This window comes from Halichoerus grypus, chromosome 6 (assembly GCF_964656455.1).
Source record: "Halichoerus grypus chromosome 6, mHalGry1.hap1.1, whole genome shotgun sequence".
Taxonomy (NCBI): Eukaryota; Metazoa; Chordata; class Mammalia; order Carnivora; family Phocidae; genus Halichoerus; species Halichoerus grypus.
The window spans coordinates 27,151,702-27,174,656 of record NC_135717.1 but is presented as its reverse complement, the minus strand read 5'-3'; the positions used below and the strand labels follow the sequence as shown (position 1 = coordinate 27,174,656).

The window sequence follows — 22,955 nt, the reverse complement described above, 5'->3', positions numbered from 1 at the left end:
ATGTGCGTTTGGGCACAATTTTATACACAGAGCAGTGCGGGATGCTTGGAGGGCCTGCAGGAGACTCGAAGAAGGGAGAGGGGAGGGTCAAGGATGGCTTTGCTGGGAAAGTGTCCTGAGCCCCGAAGGCTGCTAGCCTTGGCCGGCTTTCTCCTTGCAACTGTGTTCTTTCCCGACTCATGGTCCCTGCTGCATGCCCTCTCCCCTCACTCCTCCTTCGGTCAGGCTGGTGGTAACTGAATGGCACTGAATCAGCAGCTCCCGGGCTGGAGGGCGGCTGGGCATTCTCCCAGCTCCTCGGCAAGGGTTGCCACGCTGCCCTAAAGCCTTGAGGAAGGGTAGGGACCCAGCCCTCCGCCGGTTCACTGGATGAGTGGAGACAGGCATGCACAGCAGCTCAGACCTGCGTCTTCCATGTGGGCCTCCCCAGCCCCAAACCTGGACGAAGCAGTCAGGCTTGATCCATCAGTCAGAAACCATTCGTTCACGAAGGCCTCCCCCCTGAGCTCCGCTCTGGGCCAGGCCAGGGCAGAGGGGTGGTGTTGATGTCCCAGAAAAACACGAAACCAGGGGCGCCTGGGTGGCTCAGTCGTTAAGCGTCTGCCTTCGGCTCAGGTCATGATCCCAGGGTCCTGGGATCGAGCCCCGCATCGGGCTCCCTGCTCCGTGGGAAGCCTGTTTCTCCCTCTCCCTCTCCCCCTGCTTGTGATCCTGCTCTCACTGTGTCTCTCTGTCAAATAAATAAAATCTTTAAAAAAAAAAAGAAAAACACGAAACCTGCCCTTGGCCCGTGGGGAATTGACAGCTATCAAACACCCACCTGATGTGGTGTCTGTATGCAGCTGAGAGGGAGGAGGGAGGAGAATCCCGCATGTGACTGCGTGGATGGACCTCGAGGGCGTTATGCTAAGTGGGATAAGCCAGACAGAGAAAGACAAATACTGCCTGATCTCACTTGGATGTGGAATCGAAAGAAAGGGAGGGAGGGAGGGAAGAAGGAAAGAGCCAAACTCATAGAAACAGGGTAGAAAAGTGGCTGCTGGGGTCTAGGGGATGGGAGAAATAGGGAGCAGTGGGTAAAAGGGTGCAGACTACCAGTTATGAGATGAATAAGTTCTGAGGGGCTAATGTACAACATGGTGGCTGTAGTTGATAGCACCATATTGTATGATTGAAATTTGCTGAGAGTAGACCTTAAATATTCACACACACACAAGATAAATATGTGAGGTGATGGATGTGTTAATAATTAACTAGATGGATGGGGGGATCCTTGTGCGGTGTATTTCAAATCTCTACAATGTACACTTAAAGTATCTCAAAATTTTATATGTCAGTTGTACCTTAAGCTGAAGAGAAACAAGGGGAGGAGAGGAAAGGAAAGAAGAGAAAGGAAAGGAAAGAGAAAGAGAAAGGGAGAGAGGGAGGGTGGGAAGTCGGGGAAGCCAACCTGACTCTCAGAGGACAGCTTTCCATGCAGTGGTGCTAACTCCCTAAGGTTAGACTCCCAGACTATGGAAACATCATCTCCCTCATCTGGTAGAGTAACACATGGGTTTTGGAGCCCGGCAGACCTGAGTGTTTGTCTTTGGGCTGTTCACTCTCCGGAGAACGTGACTTCTCATCACTCCCTCAGTATCCCCTTGGCCTCAGCTGGGGATTACAATCTTGGTACCTGCTTCCTTAGGCCTTGGGAAAATTAAATAATGAAACCATGAATGGACAGTGCTTAGGACATAGTAAGTGTTCAGTTTACATAGACATTATTATCGTGCTATAAGGATCAGCGGGATCAAGGAAGGGAAATGACTCGCCCGGGGTCCCCTGGCTGGATCACAGCAGAAGCAGGATTTGAACCCAGACTTGTCGCTTTTTGGGCACTTGCCACGACACTGTGCCACCTTTCTAAGCCCACTGAGAGCAGGATTTCTTTCTGGGCACTGGGCATCTCCCAAGTTCTTTTTTTTTTTAACATTTTATTTGTGTGTGTGTGTGAGAGAGAGAGAGAGTGAGAATGAGCAGGGGGGAGTGGCAGAGGGAGAGGGAGAAGCAGGCTCAAGACACGGGGCTCAATCCCAGGACCCTGAGATCATGACCTGAGCCAAAGGCAGACACTTAACTGGCTGAGCCGCCCAGGCGCCCCCCTCCCAAGTTCTCATCACCAAACTTCTGCATAGAAATTTCCCAGGGGGAAAAAGGCACCTCCACCTAAATCTGACAAGGAACCTAGAACATGTCAAGGTTTTTCCTCCCAGTGACAGGAATCCCACTTCCATGCAATGTGCCTGCCTCCAGTGTGAAGCCGCGTCCCATCCACAATCCACAGTCATGAATCACTGCACAACCCAGCAGGGTCAGGGATGGATTGCTCATCCCTCTTTAGGGTTTTTTTGGTACATTTTTTATCCTATTTTGGTAAGAACACTTAACATGAGATCTACCCTCTCCACACATCTTGAAGCGCACAATACTGTTGACTAAAGGTATGGTGTTGTACGGCGGGTCTCTAGAGCTTACTCATCTTGCTTGCCTGAAACTTCATGGCCGTTGTTAGTAATCCCCCCCCCACTCACAGCCTCTGGCGGCCCCATCCCACTCATTGATACCTTGCAGGTGACTACTTTGGATACCTTCTACGAGGGGAATCGTGCAGTATTTCACTTCCCATGAGGGGCTTATTTCACCTAGCATCATGTCCTCAGCATTCATCTGGTGGGAACGCAAGATGGTGTGGTCACTCTGGAAAACAGAATGGAGGCTCCTCAAAAAATTAGAAATAGAACAACCGTATGATCATCCCCACTTGATAGAGGAGGAACCAATGGTCAGAGAGGAACCGTGTCCTCCCGAAGTCCCCACCGGGAAGAGGCAGAGCTGGATGCCAGGCTGACCGTAGCCCACAGCTTCCCAGGCAGTAGGAAGCTGATCTCGCTCCAGCCTGGAGCCTACCGACCTACACCCCGTGTGCACACAACCCTGTCTCCACTTCTCTCCCTTCCCAGCCCAACCAACCCTCTTAGTTGGAAGCAAGTCAGAAAGCCGATCCCCTCACCGCAGGCAGAAGAGGCCCTTTTGGAGTATAAATAGAATTGAGGGCTTCGTTGGTGGAATAATTATTCTGGCCAAGTGACTTCTTTGAATTCAGTTTTTGTTAATTGGTTGGTTTGGGTTTGGGGCTATTTTTTGAGCAGTGTCATAGATTTTTTTGTGTTTATGTTTACTATTTTTTAATCGAGAGATAATTGACAAAACATTAATTTCAGGTGTACGGTGTAATGATTTGATAGTTGTATACAGGGCAAAAGGATCATTGCCATAATTAGTAACATTTGTTACTAATTGTGGTCGGAGGCACACGCTATGGAGGAGAACTCCATTTGTGGATGTTTACTTGTAAACAGTGTGTGCACAGCCTTGGGAGCCTGAGCGGTCTTGGGGTTGAACCTGGAGCTGGGCCCATTAGCTAAACCAAGCTTGGTGCTGATCACTGGAGGAACAGCCTCATCAAGATAATGACACAAACACCAACGACGACAAGCACACTGTTGTTCATCGAGCGTTTACTGCATGCCAGGCACTGTGCTCGGTACTAGACACGAAAGTGCACGTGACGCAGAGGCTGTGATTATAACATACCCATTTTACAGACGGGAAAACTGAGGCTTGGAGCGCTTGCATAACTTGTCCAAGGTCTGCCCAACCAGAGGCAATGCTCTTAAGGCCCTCCACCTTGTTTTCTCCTCCCAGATGGTCTTCCTGCAAGGTCATTACCAACAGCCCGACATCTGTACAACACAGTGACCCTTGCAGGGTAGCTTCATCTTCACCCTCTCTTTGGAGCCCGAGGGTTACATGGTCCTTATCTGACCCAGGACATAATGAGAAATAGAGTTTGTGCAACAGGCTGGACATGGCCCAGGTAGTAACTGGTGGAGCTGTCCGGGATTCACTCTGCGTGGCCTTGGCACCTGCATCCCAAAAATATACTTGATATTCTCCCCCACAAACCTGGCTTTTTAACATCGGTCTGAAGTCCGCTTCTCCCGCTATCCCTAATCACTCTGATGCTTCCACTTATTTTCTGTTTTGTGCCCCTAGCATCTGATTACATGGTGAAATTCATAGTTGGTTTTTTTTTTAGGAGCTGGGCAGTATTTGGGCTTCCGTCTGTGAAGGCCCACGTAGCTCTGACCGCATGTCACTGTTAGCCGTGCTGCAGCTGAAAGTCGACTGACGTGCTTCTTCTAGGAGCAGATCTTCCTCTTTTTTGTCATGGCGACAGTTTATCGAGCATCATGGCAGTGACGGGGCTCTGGCATCACAGACGTGCTTCGTTCCCAGGACAGCCACCTCCCGTGGGACTTCTCTGAGCTTCAGCTTCTTTAGTCATATAGTAGGACAGTAGCTCTTCTCTTAGGGGTTTGGCTAGAAGTGAAAAAGATCATATACAGACATTGCTTAGTGCGTAACAACACTCGAGAAACAGTTGGTATTAGAATTATCAATAAGTATCACCCTTGTTCTGTTTGATTAGTAATCCATTTTACCAAATGCAGATCATGCAGAAAAGTATAAGAAAGGAAAACTGTCCTGTCGCCATATGAACCTCTGTTAATATTTGGAAGCATGTCTTATGAATTGTTAGGGATTACATATTAGGAGTTCTCTTTTGCTGAATATATTATAGGCAGTGTTCTGTATCAATACGTATTAATAAAACCTTTTAGGGTGATTCCTATTTTGGACCATTATAAACAGTGTTGAGGTTGAGGCCTCAGGACCTTTGCACTTGCTATACCAGCTGCCCAGAATCCTCCTCATTCCTGATAATGACATGGCTCCTTCCCTCATTTTATTCAGAGCTTGTTCACATATCCCCACATCAGTGTTCCCTGGCCACCATAGTCAAATAAATCCCTTCCCTTAATATGCCTTTGTTCCCTTTTTCATAGCCTTTATCACTATATGCAACTGTATTTTCTATTTGCTTACTTATTTTATTGGCTCTTTACCCACTAGACTAAGCAGCATTCAGGGAAGGATTCTGTCGCGTCCACTAATATAACAAGAACTGTGCCTGGCACTCAAGACACCAAATGAACAAATAAATGAGCCAAAGAGCATGCTGTACGTAGAGACTTGAGGTGCTTTCTTCTCCTCCCCTTAGGACAGATTCTTGGGGGTGGAGTTCCTGGGTCAAGGGCCATGCATGTTTAAAATTGTAATTCTTGCTGCCACATCTCTGCTGGCAAAGTTGTGGCCCTTTCCACCCCTGCCAGCAGCATTGGAGAGAATGTTCGCCCCATTCCTGCTTGTGCTGGCGATCTCGCCGCGGTCTGCCGAAGACCCACTCCTGGTAGAGGAGCCTTTTCCAGATCACAGCCTCAGCAGTGGCGGCAGGGGTGTGGAGGGCCCCCCCCCTCCAGCAAGGGGCATCCTCGCCCTGTATGTGGTGTGGGTTCTTGTCAATCGCCGGCTCCCCACCCCCATGTCAGAGCAGCTTGCCGGAAAGGTCGTTACAGGAGCCAGGGCGTGTGCAACACAAATAGGAAGGTGGTTGTTGGCACCAGGCAAAGGGCATCGTGTGAACCTCAGCCCTTCTGAATGGCACCCCTCCCCTGCCGCCATGCGGGAACAAAACTCTCTCATTCCCTCTCTTGTTGTACAGTGAAACGCATCGAGGTCCTACTGTGTGCCAGAATGGGGAGCGGTTAGGCTGTGTTTCTGGAGCCAGCCTGAGCATGTCCTGCCACTTTGGGGGTCGGGGGCTCTGGGCCAGCTCCATCACTGGGTGCACGAGAGGGCAGAGTCACTAGGTGAGGGGGCAGCAGATGTGTGAAGGACCGAGGATGGCAGGAAAGGCCTGGAGGCATTTTTGCCTTCTGAGCTTCCAGGGGTTTTGTTTGCCTTTGCTTTTAAGGATGGCTGCCGTGGTTTGAGGTTGAGTGGATCTGGCTTTTCCATGGTGGCTCCCCTCTTCCCTCTGTCTCTTGCTGCCTCTGTATATCTATCTGATCCCATGCATTTGTCTCTATTTATACCTGTGTGTGTCTCTGTCTTTCTCATTGTTTCTGTGTAGGTCTCTCTCTGTGATTCTCTCTCCGTAGGTGGAAGTAAGGGGGAGGTCCTGCTGCCTGCAGGTCTCCTTCTGTTTTTCTCTCAGTGTGAGCAAGGCCTGTCTGTCTGCATTCCCATTCCCTCTCTGTGTCTGTCTCTGTTTCTATTTCTGTCTGTCCCTCTCTGCCCCTCACCCTCATCTGCCCTTCTGTGTGAGTCTCCTTTCTTCAGGTATTTTGGTTCTTTCCCACCCACCCCTCTCAAAATAGCTGTACTCCAGGAGAACTCTGGGTTTTTGTTCTCTCTTCTCTTTGCTACTCCCCAGACCAGCTGTCTGACCCAGGGACGGCTTGCAGTCTGGAGGCTCAGTTGCCGGAATGACAGTGCCTGATATCCTGGTGCTCAGCTCCTTTTCTTCAGAAGGAAAGCATCCACGTCTGTGTCTGTCTGTGAATCTGCTCTTCATTCTAAAACCCTAAAGAAAGTTACAAAAGGGGGTGCCTGGGTGGCTCAATCGGTTAAGCGTCTGCCTTCAGCTCAGGTCCTAGGATCGAGCCCCACGTGGGGCTCCCTGCTCAGCGGGGAGTCTGCTTCTCCCTCTCCCGGTGCCCCTCCCCACCCTGCTGCTCATGCTCTCTCTCTCTCTCTCTCTCAAATAAATAAAATCTTTTTTTTTTTTTTTTTTAAAGAAAGTTACAGAAGGCTCTGTTCCACCTCAGGGCACAAATCTCTCTAAAGACCAGCCTACAGTCTTCACACCAACCTCCCCGTCTCCCTGCTCTCTGATTCCTTGGAGGGCAGGTGGAAGTAGCTGGAATGGATTTGGGCTTCCACTCCTTGCTTCTGTCCTCACTCACTGTGTGACCCTGGGGAAACACGTGGACCTCTCTGAGCCTCGGAGCCTGACAGCGCATCCCTCCCACAGCCAAATAACACCTCCACACCTGCCATCCGGCACAGTGCTGGTGCGAGCAGGCCTTCAAGTGACATCAGCTTCTCTGGACCAGAGCAGCCAGAATGCATTCCTTCCTTCCTTCATACATTCATTCATTCAACAGCCTGGCAAGAGACACCCACCCATAGCTAGAAAGCATGGGCTGATCCCAAAGGCGCCATAAGCCTCAGTCACTAAGAACTCCAGATCATTGTTACCCAGAGACCTTGGGCAGGGATGAGCAGTATGATCTGAGGGCCAGCAGGAGCCCCTACAGAGTGAACTTCCTATAAGATACAGTGTCGTGGGCCACGTTTAGGCCTTTGAAAAATCACCCAGTGAAGTCCAGGTGCAAAAAAAGTGGCACTAAGTACCTGTTGTTTTTAAATGTTCCTCCCTTTGTTTGATAAAGAGTCTCCAAGGGAGGCCAAGAGAGGCCGAAGCCAGTATGGTGAAGATCAGTACGCTACCTTTGGGCTGCAGACATGGGAAGGAGAATAAAAGCTTTTCTTAGACCTATTATCTTTTTACTTTAGATTCTCGCATTCCGTAGTCCATTCGTAATCCACTTGTGAAAACAGGCTTACATCCTACATGTCTTTGTACTCCAGGCTTTGTCCAGGGTTGGCATGTGGGAGGTTTTAAGGATGCTAGGTGGGTGAGTGGGTCGGTAGGTGGGTGGATGGATGGGTGGATGGAAGGATGGATGCATGGATAGAGAGTTGCGTGAGTGTTTAAAGGGACATGATTCCCCTGGGCGTGCCCTTCTCATATAATCACCAAGAAAGCCCAGTGTATTTGTGATTGGTTTGAAGAGAAGAGGAGAGGGTGGTTAGGATAACCCTCTCTGGTGGCTGCCCAGTCTGTCTTCAATCAGAGCCAAGATGATAATTATCGCCAGGATTGCAGCTGCTGATTGAACAGCCAAGGAGCCTGAGATGCTGGGATCCATCGCGAGCACTTGAGATGGGCTCAGGAGCTTTGGGCTAAACTTTCTGAGATCTCCTCTGTCCCTGCAGGCAGATTGCTCACTCCTACCCCACCCTCCCAGGGCAACTGAACACACTTCTGTTCTAAAACAATTGACCATTGTCTTCTGTTTTCCCCATTTGGCTGAGAGCTCCTCAAAGGCAAGGATTTTTTTCCCAAAATTTTATTTTTCTAGTACCTAGCACAGTACTTGGCATGTAGTATAGGCTAAGTTAATATTGCATGGATCGATGAGTTGATAGATGGTTGGAAGAGTGGGGGCATGGATGATTTGCTTTGAGGCTGATGGGTAAGCGGATGGGTGGATGGTTTTAAAGGTGATGAGTGGATGGATGGATGGATGGATGAATGGATGGTTGGTTTTCTGGATGATAAGCTTTTGAATGCTGTGCTGGATGGGTAGCTGAATGGTTTGCTGGATGGGTGGTTGGATTTGGATGGATGGGTGGTTGGATTCCAACGGAGAGGTGGTTGGATTTGGATGGACGGATGGATGAGAAGACGTGATCTTATTGGCCACCTAGAGTCAGCCTCCCACATGATACAGGGATCCTCCCTGTGATGCCTATGATAGCCCTCGAATGCATGCCTACCTACCTACCAGCTAATTTACAGGGTATTTCATTAAGCAGAATTATTATCAAGTTTTCCAAAGTCTAGGTATGGTAACGTAGTATATATTAGTGTTTAAGGGCATCGGCTCTGGAAAAAGACCTGGGTTTGAATCGCAGCTGAACCAATTAAAGCAGTGTGACCTTGAACAAACAAATCCCTTGGCCTCTCTAAGCTATGTTTTCCTCATTAGCAAAATGGGGATAATAGCACTATCCTGCAGGGCTGGTGAGAGGATTGAGTGCAGTGATGGATGGCAAGGGCTGGTCAGTGCTCAATAGAATGTATTGTTACTATTATGGTACCAAACCAATATGTAGCCCTCCTATAATTTTTTTTTTCACCAAGAACCAGATGTGTACCAGATACTGGTACAGCCTTGTATGTTCGATGACGAACAAGGCTGAAATAGCCCCCCATCTCTTGGAGTTGATGTTTTTGTGGGGTGTTCAAACAATTAACAAACAGATGCGCAATTTCAGATGGCGTTAAATGCTATGCAGAAAATCGAGCTAAGGTGAGGTAGAAGAGAGCGATGTGGCTGGTGGAGGCAGGTGGCCTTTTGCTGAGCTGTGAACTGATGACAGGAAGATACAGCCATGCAGAGATCTCGGTAGCAGGAATAGTCAGTGAGAAGGTCCTGAGGCAGAAACAAACTTGCTCAAGCCAAAGAAAGAAGGCCAGGTGGCAGGGTAGATAGGAGGGCAATCGGGGTGCAGAGGTCTTCAGGAGGCAGGTCGTGCAGGCCACAGAGGCTGTGCCATGTGATTTGGACATCAGCCATGTTAGTGTCATCCTGTCCTCTGGAACAGCCTAGAAGGAGCCTTGTTCATTTGGAGGCTGTTTAGCTTTCCGGTGACAGGCTTCTGATCTCCTGGCCTCCAGACTAAGCACTCCCAGTTCTCTGTTTTCCAAGTTGACACCTTGGGACACCTGCAGCTACAACCCTGACAACATTCTTAGAACCCAGAAGAAATCAGGTTTGACCCAAAGGAAATCAGGCTGAAGAGAGGCAGGAGATCTCTAGTCAAAACTGTAATGAACTAAGCCAATAATAAGCTCTGTACCCACCCCCCTTGAAACCCTGCCCTGTGAGTGTTTGCAAGGGGAAGGAGGAAAAAAGGAGTCTTTAAGGCTACTTCTAGGATAAAAGACATCTGGAACCAGGGGGATGCAGGTGGGTCTGATATAGGAACTTGATTTTCAAAGAAAACTGCGAGATGATGGTGGCTGATCTCCAGCTGGGCCGATGGAGTAACTCACACGGTGCCGTTAGGATCCCCTCCCTTGGCGCCATTAGGATCCCATCCCTTGGCGCCATTAGGATCCCCTCCCTTGGCGCCATTAGGATCCCATCCCTTGGCATTGCTTCCTCTCTGTTCGCTTTCCTCTCAGGTGATCGTTCTCCATGTGGGGATAAAAGGGCTCTTAGAATCTTTCAGTTTCATGTATACCAGAAAGGGAACCTCTCTAATCGAGTTATTCCAACAAAAGTCTAGAATTCTGTCTTCTGGGCTAATTAGCTTGGTTGGGTCACACGTCCGCCTCTGAACCATACAGACTGTTGCCAGGGAGATGAAACATTCTGAGTGGCCAGGCCTTGAGCTCTGTGACCTTCCCTGTCACTGATGATGGAGGGAGACCCTCCCCATCCATAGAGACTGAGAATGGAGGAGGGGGATGATGCCCCCCAAAATACTGGATGATAACGTTTTCGTTATGCTCTAGAGATCTTCTGTACAACATCATGCTTCTAATCAACAATACTGTACTGTGAACTTAAAAATTTAAGAGGGTAGGAGTCATCTTATCTGTTCTTTCCACAGTGTTTACAAAAAAGGATGCTATTCGGAGGAGAAGGGAGAGGGCAGGCAAAACCAGCTCGTATATATCTTCTGTTTCCCGGCTCAGAATTAACTGCTCCTTCCCCTACAGTTCAGAGATACCTCGCATTTCCTCCTGCCTTGTTCAGTGGCTTAATACGTGTACTTAGGTCTCCGTCAGCTTTTTAAGGCTCCTCGGGGGTGGGAACCCCTGCCTTTAAGCACCTCAGAGTCCCCCACACATGTACCAGGACAGCGTAAGGGTCCAGGACAAGCTTGCTTAAGCTGGATTAGGTTTCAGGGCCCCATAGGACAACTATGCCCTTCAGAGAGTCCCCAAGATGAAGCATTAGAGAAACTCCCCGTCCTCCCCCCACAAAGAACCTGGGATCCTCACCCCACCCCTGTGGTCTCTTGGGTTTTCCCCCAGGCAAAGCCAACAAGAACGTGCAGTGGGATGAGGACTCGGTGGAATACATGCTGGCCAACCCAGTCCGAATCGCCTTCGTCCTGGTGGTCCACGGCCGTGCCTCTCGGCAGCTGCAGCGCATGTTCAAGGCCATTTACCACAAAGACCACTTCTACTACATCCACGTGGACAAGGTGAGGACCCCTCCCGCCCTGGTCACTCCTTGCTGGCTTTCTCCGCCGGTCTGTCTGCTCTTCCCCAAGCTGGCCTCCCTTTCAGGCAGGGCTTGTAGGCTGATCAGCGGCCTCTCCTCGGAGCATTCCGTCTGAGCGTGTGTGCGTGTGCGCGGGCGTGCAAGTGAGTGTGTGTTAGTTTCAAAGTTCCCAGCTGTGACTTTAGACTTTCTCCATAAACGTTGTTTTTCTTAGCTCTTTTCTTCAGCGGCCTGCGCACTTCTGGCCCCCACTATCCCAGGGGTGGGCACACGTTTCTCATAAAGGGCCAAACGGCAAATCCTTTAGGCTCTGCAGGTGTATGCTCCTGCCACAGCGACTCCGCTCTGCCACTGGAGGGTGGAAGCAGCCCTGAGAAATACAGAAATGAGTCTGCGTGGCTGTGTACCAATAAAACTTTATTTACAAAACCCTGCAGCAGGCTTCCTGACCCCTGAGCTGTCTTGGCCCAGAGGTTTCTTTTGGTCTGCTGACCTGACATGATGATGGCATTCGTCAAGAAGTCAAAAGGGGATGCCTGATCACAGCAGGCCTGTGAGGGAGAAGGCAGGGGAGAAATCCCACCTGTCAAAATGCTCACCAGGTTTAGACCCAGTCGTACTTCCTAGCTTGTCATCCTCAGACCACATGTCTCAGTCTTGTATAAAAATGCAGAGTCCTGGGCACCAGCCCACGCCTAGTGAGCCGTGAGCTCAGAGGTGGGGCCTGGGAGTCTGCATTTCAAATAGCTAAAGTAAATTTTCAAAAATAGTAAGGTTTCGGAGAACGATGTAGAAGGACACCCCAGGCCTGAGCCAGTTGCTTGGCGAAGTCAGCTCTGTTCAGAAGCCGTGTCACCTAGACGGGAAGGGATAGAGAGGGGGTGAGGGGCACGTCCGCCTGTGTTCTGCTGCTGAATGTCACTCCTTCTCTCCCCCGGGGTAAGCGCTCTAATTACCTGCATCGGCAAGTGCTACAGTTCGCCAGACAGTATGGCAACGTTCGCGTCACCCCCTGGAGGATGGCCACCATCTGGGGGGGAGCCAGCCTCCTGTCCACGTACCTGCAGAGCATGCGGGACCTCCTGGAGATGACTGACTGGCCCTGGGACTTCTTCATCAACCTCAGCGCCGCTGACTACCCCATCAGGTAAGGCAGCCTTCCTCCTGCTTTCCTTAGTCCTCGTTGTGAAGCGGTCTGAAAAGGCACTGTGCCTCGGTGAGGTGCCACGGAGCCTGGGATCCACATGGGACCCGAGCACACGGTTTTCCCAGCTTCGTCCACGGGTACCCGAAGAACCAGCAAGACCCATACCCACCTGGAGCTTCCGTTCAAGTGGGGTGTGGGGGGACAAAAATAAAGCAGAACGAAGCAGCAGGGAGAATCGTAATTTTAGCAAGAACGGCTAGGGAAGTCCTTCCCAAGAAGAACAGGAGGAGGAGTGAGTCCCTGGGACTGGGAAAGTGGTCTAGGGCGAGGGAACAGCCCCTGCGGGGTCCTGAGGTGGGCATGTACCTGCTGTGCTGGGGGGACGAGGGGGCTCAGGGTGGCTAGAACAGAGGAGGTGAGGGGTAGAGTAGTAGGAGGTCAGAGAGAACCCCGGGGTGAGATCATATTGCTTCTAGAATGTGGGAGCCCCTGGCATATTTGATTCGAGGCAGGACTAGGTCTGACTCCGGTGTCAGAAAGGGAAGCAGAGGGGAGGCAGGGAGGGCCATTATGATGGCCACGGCAGAGTCACGGACAGGCATGTTCGGGCTGTTTGAGGCCCACTGTGTGTGTGTGTGTGTGTGTGTGTGTGTGTGTGTGTGTGTGTGTGTGTGTGTGTGTGTGTGTGTGTGTGTGTGTGTGTTTGGTGGCTATCAACTTGTCACAAATGAATGGCTTGCACACATTTTAAAATTGGGAGGTTTCACGTGAAACTATAATGATGGGAGCTACTCTCCAACCCCTGCCCGGGGCGGGGCGCACCTGCGGACCCTCGGCTACAACTGTGTGGAGCTGGTCCAGTGGCCATCAGCCCCGAGACACCGAGAAACTCAGATGCCACCAGGAAGGTCCGTCCCTTTGCACAAACACTGATCGAGCGAGCTTGTGCTCACTAATGCTTATGGCCTTGAAAATAGGCCATAAGCAAGGGAAACCCCTCTAAAGATCTTGTGAGGTTAAAAAAAAAAAAAAAAAAAGGCAAGAAAATGAACTTTATTTGCTGCCAGAAGGCCGTTCTTTGCTTGACTGTGTCTTCCATCCTGATTTATTGGTGGGGCTAAAAAGGAGAAGAGGATGGGGAGCGAAGGGCGGGGCCTGCCTTCCTCTGATGGCCCGGGGGCATGGGGTGGGGACAGCACTCCCACAGGACCCAGATGAAGGTGTCTTTAAAAATATATGTGTGTTTTTCAATCAGGGCGGTCTTCAAGCAGGCGCCTGGGTGCTGACCACAATATAGTGAAGCCCCACGTGCACATCACCTAGTTTCAGCTCGAATCAGGTCGTGGCCAGTGCTGATGTATCTACACTCTCCCCTTCTTCCCTACTGAAGCGCTTCCCAGACATCATGTCGTTGTGTCTGTAAGAATTGCAGTATGCATCCCTTGTAAGCTAACAAGCTTGACTGCATGACTGTCACACCTAAAATACTGTCATTCTTCATGTCCTCAAATATTGAGGCCACACGTCCCCAGGAGTTTGGGTGTTGAATCAGGAACCAAATAAGATCCAGGCAGAGAGAGACATTCTCTGTTTGAAGCTAGAAATGGTCTCTGTCTCCTTCACAGTGCGATTCCTGGTGCCCTCCTTCTGTCCTTGGCTTGGTGGCATCTCATTGTCTGCTGGGAAGCCCCTGGGCCCTGGAGGGGACCTGGGGAAGGCACAGTCTTTGGTCAGCTTAGGCAGGGTCCACCTGGCACCCTTGAACCTGAGAAAGATGATGGTGGTTAGAAACATACCTGTTTTTCTTTTGTTCATACGAGAGCAAGGGTAAGCAGATTATGAAACATGGCTGGCGGATTTTTACTTATTTATTCACTTGTTCAGGTACCCATTCCACAAACATGTGGTAAGCAACCTTATGCTAGGCCCTATCTGGGCATTTAGTGAGCAAATGTGCCCTAAGCCTTACCTGATGGAGCATGTCCCCTAGTTGGGAAAATGGATTTAAAGGCGCCATGCAAGGCGTGAAAGAGCTAGAAAGTGAGGGGATGGGGGGGACTGGGGGACAGGGTCAGGCGGTCAGAAAGGCCTCCGAATGTGCCAAGTTTGGACCTGAGAACTGAAAGCTAGGAACAGATTGTTGGGCAAATGAGAAAGAGCTCGTTTGCGACTAGGATTTCCCCACCTGGACATTCCAGACATACTGTGCTGGATGAGTCTTTGCTGTGGGGACTGTCCTGTGCATTGCAGGACATTTAGCTGTAGCCCCTGGCCTCAGTCCACTAGATTTGGTCATGCTGGCCCCCCACTCGGGACAACCACAGGTATCCCCAGACGTTGCCCAGTGTCCCCAAGGGGCAAAATCGCTCCCAGTTGAGAACACTTCCTGAGAGAGAGAACAGTCGGGACAAGACATGGGTCAGAGATGACCTTGCTGCATTTGAGAAATTTTAAAAATGGAGGGAGGCAAGGAGGAGAGGCGAGTAGAGAGAAGCACAGGCAGGGATGAGTTAATACGTTCTCCCTCTTTCTTCCAAGAAAGGCCTGAGTTGAGAAACATCCCCAGATGCTGAGCATAACAGCTAATGAGGTAGACGCTTCTTTCAATCCTCAAAGCAAACCTGTTCTCCAGAAGGGCAACCTGGGACCCAAGGTCATGTAAGAAATACATGGCAGAGTGAACATGAGAATCAGTTCTATGCTGTTCCAAGGCTGGTGTTCTGCTTTCTGCTCATTCCTTCCTTGGGGAAGTCAGCCAGGCCTAGAGTGGCAAGATGGCTACAAGTGGGACCACTTGGCAATAGGGAATGTCATGAGGGAAGGTCCTTGGAGGTAGGAAGGTCACCTGTGGCCCCGAGTCTGCTCATTCCTCCTCTAGACCTCCAGTGGAGACCCCAGAGATCACCTCAGCCCAGATCAAAGGGTGGCACTTGGCCAGAGACCTCTTGAGGTCAGATGGGCATTCCTGTGCCCATGGCCCTCCCCAGGAGACCCCCACCAGGCCTCAAGGCTGCCCCCTAGGGGCCCTGTGTTGATTTGCCGCGACCATGGACTCAACCAGCTCAGCTGGGCCAGGATATGGGGATCTTTAGCACTTTGGCATCCAGGAAGGGTGGGTGATGAGAGGCCCAGCAGATGGCTTAGGGTTCGAGTCTGAGTTCTGCCACTTCACTAGCCATATGGCCATCTGCAAGGAAATTCAGTCTTTGTGAAACTGGGCTATGATCGTAGAACCTAGCAGAGCGTTGGGCACCTATGAAGTGCTTACTTACCCAAATAAATGTCAACTGTTCGTTCCTGAGCTGCATCCAAGGCTGAACCTCCTCTCTGTCCGAGGGGCCCAGGAACCCTTTCCTGGACCACGTGCCAAACCTATTTTGGGTTTCAGAGAAGAGAGTCCTGGAATTTTTAGCTTTTTTAGCTTTAATGCTCCAGGTCTCTGTGTGCCTCATTCTGTCTTTCCCTCCCTCTGCCCCCACTGCTGTCATGTCCGTGGCCCTCCCGGTTCTTCTGCCCATTTCACTTTGCCAGCCTCGTGGCCAGAGGCACTTTACGCATCAGGCACTGCTGCTTCCTCTTGCTTTTGTTTCTGGGAAGTCGCCCCACGCAAAAACATATGAATTTTGCAGATGAATGGTTTTATCCTGGGCAACTGTGATAGGCTTTCACTTCCCATCTGCCACTCCATCTGGAGCTCCAAAACCACTACTTCTCCCGTCCCAGGAAGGATGAGCAAACTTAGGAGCCTCCTCAAAGGGGCAGGAGTGCCCAAGTCAGAAGTTTCTAAGAGGCTCTGAAAATGGAGGGGATTTCCAAGGGCAGAGCCCACCCAACATGGCTGCTCTGAGCTGTTGTATGATTTGAAACCACCTCTCTGTGCCCCCCTGCCCAGCTCTAACTGGGGGGAGACTCTTCCCCTCTTAAGCTATAAGGACTCACTGATCTTTATTGGCCCCCAGCCTTGTGTAGGCTCTGGACGCAGAGAGCCTGGTTGCAGATTCTGAGCCATCACCCTGGCCGTGAGAACAGGTACACGGCTTTCTGCATCTCAGTTTGTCCACCTGAGAAAGCGACACAATGTTTAGTACCTATTTACTAGGAAGTGTCAATGAGATATTGTATATCAAGGGCTTTAACATAATGCCTGACACATAGAAAGTGCTGGGTAAATACAGGCTGTTGTTATTCTATTGGTGGAATCATGTGGGCTTCAATCGAGTTGCTTTCTTTTCTCCCTTTACTCATGAAAAGACTAGCAAAATATTACCTGAACTCACATCTCTCTTAAAAGTGGGAAAAACAAAGTGAGACAATGAAGACCGAATGTCTCAAGAAAAACAGGATAGAACCAACTTGTTTGTGAATGAGAAGCATGGTCCTGTATTTGGAATATAAAAGCTCTGTGTTGTTTAAAGAATCCTTCCTTCTCTGCTGTGACATGACACGCTGGCCCATGTAGGCTCTGGCTGGATGAAAATAGATGTTTTCAAACACTGAGATCCTGCTTGGTCTTGACTCATCAAAGGACATGATGGTTCTGTTGAGTGTATTCTACTTACTAAGTCAGGAAGCTCGCTGGCCGACTTTACTTAGATGGGAAGCAAGAAGTGACCAAACCAAAGCATTTCACATATTGCTTGATTTGAGCTCATAGTAACAGACCCCTCACTGGCCATCCTTCACTAGGCCCGGTGTCCTGGGTCAAGTCAGATGCACACAGAAGGAGAGCTGAGCATGTCCCCGGCCCCTCGGGGCTCACATCCTGTCTGGTGTGCAGGTTCGTGTGCGTGTGCATGCACGCACGTGCGTGTATGTAGCAGGGGAAACGTTTTTCCAGCTAAATCTGGGATCTTCATCAGTGCCTCAACGAATATGTATTGAGCACCTACCGTGCCCTAGAGACTGTGCTAGGCGGCAGGAGAAGCATAGGTAGATCCTGCCCTCGTCAGAGTGGCCAAGGGCGCAGACTCGAGCTAGACCACCTGGGCTCAAATCCCAGCTCTTCTGTTTACTAGCTGTATGAATTTGGACTTGAGAAAATCACTTAATGTCTCTGTGCCTCAATCACCTCATCTGTAAAATGGGCATAATAACAGCACCACCCCATACGGTTGCTGAGAGCGTTAAATGAGTTACTGTACGTAAAGTGCTCAGCACGCAGCACTGTCTGTGTGGCAGCCATTGGTACTAATAGAGGGGAGACGGACATTAAGCAGAATGATGACACGGTTGAACACATCATTACAAAGAACAGCAGGCGTTCTGAAGGGAAGGAAGGGGGGATCTAGAAGCACCCAGCAAGTGAAGCTCACCTGGGCTGGGGGCCTGGGAGCCTGGGACAGTCTCCTGAAGAGGCAGCATGTGAACTGAGGTGTGTGTGATGGGTGATCGTTCCCCGGCTGAATCATGAGGGGTCCCAGGAGAGCATTCTGGAAGAGGGGATGGCATGAGCAAAGGCCCGGTGGTAGGAAGGACCGTGGCATGTTCAAAGCTAATGTGGCTGAAACACAAAGAGCAAGGGATGGCCTTTCTACCAGTGAGGTAGGTCAAGGCCGGTCCCTGCAGGGACTTTGGATCACCTGATGGGTGGTTGAATCCTTAGCCGTGAGCTGTGCGGTTTTAACGAGGAGAAATCATACCTACAATATAGAGAGATCACTTAGGCCATCGTGGGGGACAGCTGGGAGGGGGACACAGGTGGGAGTGAGGAGGCAGGCAGGGAAGGAGGTGGTTGCTTCTGCTGACCCCAGAACCATGCCTAGAAAGCCAGTCTCCAGTCTCCAGTCCTCCCCGGAGGCAGGTGGTCTCCAGTCTCCAGTCCTCCCCAGAGGCAGGAGTCCTGGAAGTCATCCTGAGCTTCCTGAATGCAAGCAGCCATGTAGCCTTTCGTCATACGGAGCCAGGCGGCCACCTTCTGTTGGGGGACCAGGGCCCCACCCTGCATGAAGCCCCCCGCCACCGGGGGGACTCCCAGAGCAGGGGCTGGTGCAGAGAAGCCGGAATGGCCTACAGGGGGAGGACCTATGGCTATGACCCCTCTTTGTTCTTTTAGTTTTACTTACAGTAAAGTACACATCACATAAAATTTACCATCTTAGCCTTTTTTTAAGTGTCCAGTTCGGGGGTGTTGAGTACATTCATCGGCACTGCTGTGCAGCCAGTCTGCAGGACGCTGTTCATCTTGCCAAACTGAAACTCTGTACCCATTAGATGACAAGTCCACATTCTCCCCTCCCCGGCCCCCGGCAGCCGGCACTCTGTTTTCTGTTTCTGTGAAGTGGACTACCTAGAAATGGGATCATACTGTACTTGGCTTTCTGTGAGTGGCTTATTTCACACAGCATGATGTTCTCAAGGTTCACCCGCGCTGTAGCAGGTGCCCGAATTCCCTTCCTTTTTACGGCCGACTAATACTCCACTGTGTGCGTGTTTGTACTACATTTTGCTTATCCGCTCGTCCGTCACCGATGGACACTTGGGTTTCCACCTCTTTTCTGCCGTCAGTAATGCTGCCATGAACGTGGGTGTAAAAATCTCTCTTCATCTCCCCGCTTTCAGTTTTTGGGGGGAAGCGCCCAGAAGTAGGATTACTAGATCATGTGGTAGTTCTGTTTTTGTTTTTATTTTTTGAAGACTTTCCATACCATTTTCCACAGCAACTGCACAAAGGTTCCCACCAGCAATGCCCAAGGGTTCCAGTTTCTCTACACCCTCGCCAACATGTCGTTTTTCTGGGTTTTCGATAGTAGCCATACTAGTAGGTGTGAGGTGTTTCTTGTTCTTTTTAAGGAGCATAAACTCCTGAAGCAGAGGGCCCTGTGACCCTTGGAAGCTTTGAAGAGCTGGCTTAGCTCTCAGCAGAACCAGGAGGTTGGCCGCAGGGAATTGTCCCCCCACAGGATCGCGGCTTTCCAGTGATTCTTCTAGAACTTCCACCTGACCCATATCAGTCCCCCATCTCATTTCCCACTCTGTTCAGTAGCACCACCTGCTCACCTGTTCACCAGAGGCTGGAAACCCATATGCTCTGCCTCACCTCTCCATCCGGGTCTGCGTAATTCTACCCCCGCCATCTTTCTCATGGACATTCCCACCTGTGATCCCCCTCCATCTCAGCCCAAGTCACACCCTCATTGCTCCTGGGTCGTCAGAGTCCCCCAGGAGGGCGGAGGCTGAGCCAGACCCTGAAAATGGGCTGGAGCTTCAAGGCCATCTGGCAAAGCAGCGGCCCCCACCCCCTTCTGGAAGCACTCAAGCGAGCATGCAGCTCACATATCCCGACCTTGCTGAGCCCAGGCTGAGCACCAGGCACTGTGCTGGGAGATGGAGCAATGGAAGGGCCTCGCTCGCTCCCTGAGTTTACAATCTATGGGAGAAATGGAGATCCTATAAATTCAATAATGACCGGGCGTCATGATGGAGAGTAAGAGGGGTCCTACTTGAGCAGTCAGGGTAGATCAAATGCCTCTAAAGAGTGTGTTTAAGCCACGTCCTGAAAGGAGGGCCACTATGAAAAAAACAGGAGTGGAGGTTATCAGGCAAAGGGAACAGCATATGCAAGGTCCCTGGGGCAGGGAAGAGCCAGTGTGGTCCAGGAACGAGAGAGAAGGGCAGTAAGGTAGAGCAGAGCCATGGAGGCCAGGAGGGAAGGAAGCAGAGTTTGGAGAAGCCCACGAGGAGACTTGCCAGGCCTGGGCCCGTCTTCCTTCCCCTGCCCACCTGCCTCTTCTGTCCATACAGTTAGCTCTGTCCTAGTTACCTGCCGGCTTCGAGAGAAATTCCCACCAACGGGGTGGCTTGCAACCACCTCCATGACCTTACAGTTCTGGAGGCAGGAAGTCTGAAATCAGGGTGTCGGCAGGGCCGTGCTCCCTCTGCAGGCTCCAGGGGAGAGTCCTCCCTTGCGTCTTCTCGCTTCTGGTGGATGCAGCCGCCCGTAGCGCTCCTTGCCTTGCAGATGCTCACGCCATTCTCTGCATCCATCCTCGTTGGGTCATCCATCCTATCTCTCTCTCTCTCTCCACATGCCCCTGTTATGGGCATACCGGTCACTGGGTTTAGGGCCCACCTGAATCCAGTATGACCTCCTTTTAACTAATTGCCTCTACAAAGCCCATCTTTCCAAATAAGGTCACCTTCTGATGACCTTATTTTGGATGGGAATTTGGGGGAGGTGGATGCCCTTCAGCCCAGGACAGCCTCCCATGGCCCCTTGCCGGGCCAAGCGCAGGATGCATCTGCCCTGTGGGAGGGGGTGGGGCCATCCTCGGGCTCCGGCAGCATCTAGAGCCCACTCGGAAGGCAGTCCTTACACAGACTGTCCTCTCGCCCTCCATGTTGGGATGGAACTGGTATTCTCCAGTCCTTTGTTCAGCAGTTATTTCCTGAGCACCTACCACACACCGGCCCCGTGGGTTTGGCAGGCAGCAAGACAGACAGGGTCCCTGCCACAGCCAGGACCGTTTTCGACAGGGGGTAGTCAGGGGTCCACATGGTTCTTGGACGTTTTCTCAAAATACCTTTAAAAAGTCGGGTTCTTTAGGGGCGCCTGGGGGGTTCAGTCGGTTAAGCGTCTGATTCTTGATCTCAGCTCAGGTCTTGATCTCGGGGTCATGAGTTCAAGCCCGGCGTTGGGCTCCATGCTGGGCGTGGAGCCTACTTTAAAAAATATATATAATATATATGTATATTAAAATATCATGACCCCACCCAGACCAGTTGAATGTAAACTCCATGTGGGAAGCAAGAATCTGTATTTTTTCAAGCTCACCAGGTGGTGGGCATACACAGCAAGAGTTCCAAACCCCTGATCTAGGAGAGACACAGATGTAGTCGCTTAATTACAGTAATAAATAGGAAGGTAAATGCTTTGCTGGAAAATACGTTAGCCTCAGTACTTGGCAGGAAGTCCTATCGGGGCGGGGGGGGGGGGCGGCAAACACCCAGGGCTTTGGGTGTGTCCGTCTTTCTTGGTGGCCACTTTCTCAGCATCCAGCCACTTCTCTTCTTTGGATGTTCAGAGATGCATGTCCTCTAAGACCCTCAAACCCTGGTGGGACACCGTCCAAGGAAAGCTCTGCCCAGATACCGTGTGAGTCAGAAAGGGTGCACCTTCTCAGGCTGTTGTTCACAAAGAAACTGGAAAACACGCCAGTAATTATGCTGGTAACAGTTTTGTTTGCATCTAGTAGCAAAATAATCATTTCCTCAGCCCTGTTATTTTTCAGCCTGACGGAGCACATGCCTGTCTTTGCAGAAACGCTGTCGGCTTCTCTCTTGCGAACGGTTCTGGGTCTCCTGAGCTATATCTGAGGTCGGACAGCCCTTCTGGCTCTCTGGAGGGCCAGGACTGACCCAGAGCATCCGCCAGACGAACGGAGTGAGGCCCGAGTGCTTGCAGTTCTCCTGGGACTTGGTGGAAAAGCACTGAGACTCTTTAGGAAGCCAAGAGTGGTCATATCGGTTTAGAACACGGTCTTCGCTGCCGCAGATAAGGAAGGACGTTCTTGGAAGGATAGGAAAGTGGCAGGGAAGAGGCAAGAATGATGTGGCTGTTTCACCCAAGGGAGGCCACTGTTTGGCTCAAATACATTCCAGCCATATTGCTGTTTTGTTCGTTTCCCATTCTTTCATTACTGAAAAAAAACAAAAAATTCAGAGTCCTAGGGAAAAGAGTCGGTTTTATCTTGAGTCCTACATTCTTTGGCCCACAGACAGTAGAGGACTTTGGTTATTCACTCATTGATTCAACACGTGCTAAGATCCTTCTAGATGCCAGGCAGTGACAGGCTGCACCATGCCGTGGAGCTTTGTCCGGTGATGGGAATGTTCTGTGGCTGGGCCCTCCCCTGCAGTAGCCACTAGCCACATGGGGCTAGTTAGTAGGGGCTTGAAATGAAACTTAAAAAAAAAAAAAAAGAGAGAGAGCTTGAGATGCTCCCTGTGGGGCAGAGGAACCAAATTTTAAACGTGGTTTGGTTTTAATTTAAATGTAAACAAATAGCACATCAAGCAGCCTAGTCCCAGATGCTCAACGTGCAATAGTGAGCCAAAGCAACCAAAACCCCTGCCTCCACGGGCCTTACATTTGTGTCACGGGCAGAAATACTTCCACTAGAGAGAGCCGCAGTGTCCTTAACAAAATGGGAGAGAGTGGTGCTACCAGTCCGAAACATGTGGCCTCCTTCCTCTGCCAGTCCGATGGTCTCGCCAGATCCCAGTCTGACTGTGCATTTTTGAATTTTGCCATGTATCTTCTTCCTAACGTTTCCCTCCCGAGAGCTCAGGGTTCTCCTTCCCTTTGGCAGCAGCTCTGCATGTGTCTCTGGGGATGGGACGTGTCCCACCCTGGGCATCCTCCCGCCCAGTGCACTGAGCATGTTTGCTTGTCGGGAAAGCAAAGCCTTCATTTATGTGGCTTGCCCACCAGTGCCCAACAGCAGGGCTGGTATGCATTCTGGGGTGCTCCAGGTGCATCCAAATGCATCCGGGGGATTTGGCTGTGAGCCCAGGGTGGTCCACAGCATGGGTGATCTGCGCTGTAGAGTCTCTTATTCTTTGTTGCCACCCCCGCCTACCCCATCTAACTGCAGGGGAAGATGAGTGCCAAGGGCAACCTGGAGGGACAGCATGTCTTCAGAGGTCAAGTGGAATAAGGGAGGGATGTTTCCACTCCCTTTTTATTGATGATTGCAGAGGTTTGGATGAGACAGGCCCAAGGGATGGGGTTAAGATCCAGTCATTGGGGAGGTAGATGGAAACTTGTGGAT

At 50.8% G+C, this 22,955-nt stretch overlaps 1 protein-coding gene across 1 annotated transcript in view; it reads left to right on the top strand.

Annotated features, from left to right (window-relative positions):
- XYLT1 (xylosyltransferase 1) overlaps window positions 1-22,955 on the top strand; it is a 299,369-nt gene that overhangs the window by 206,471 nt on the left and 69,943 nt on the right. Inside the window, exons 4-5 of the mRNA XM_078074765.1 lie at window positions 10,847-11,019; window positions 11,984-12,186. Coding sequence (XP_077930891.1) covers window positions 10,847-11,019; window positions 11,984-12,186 — 376 coding nt within the window. The remainder of the gene's footprint in view (window positions 1-10,846; window positions 11,020-11,983; window positions 12,187-22,955) is intronic.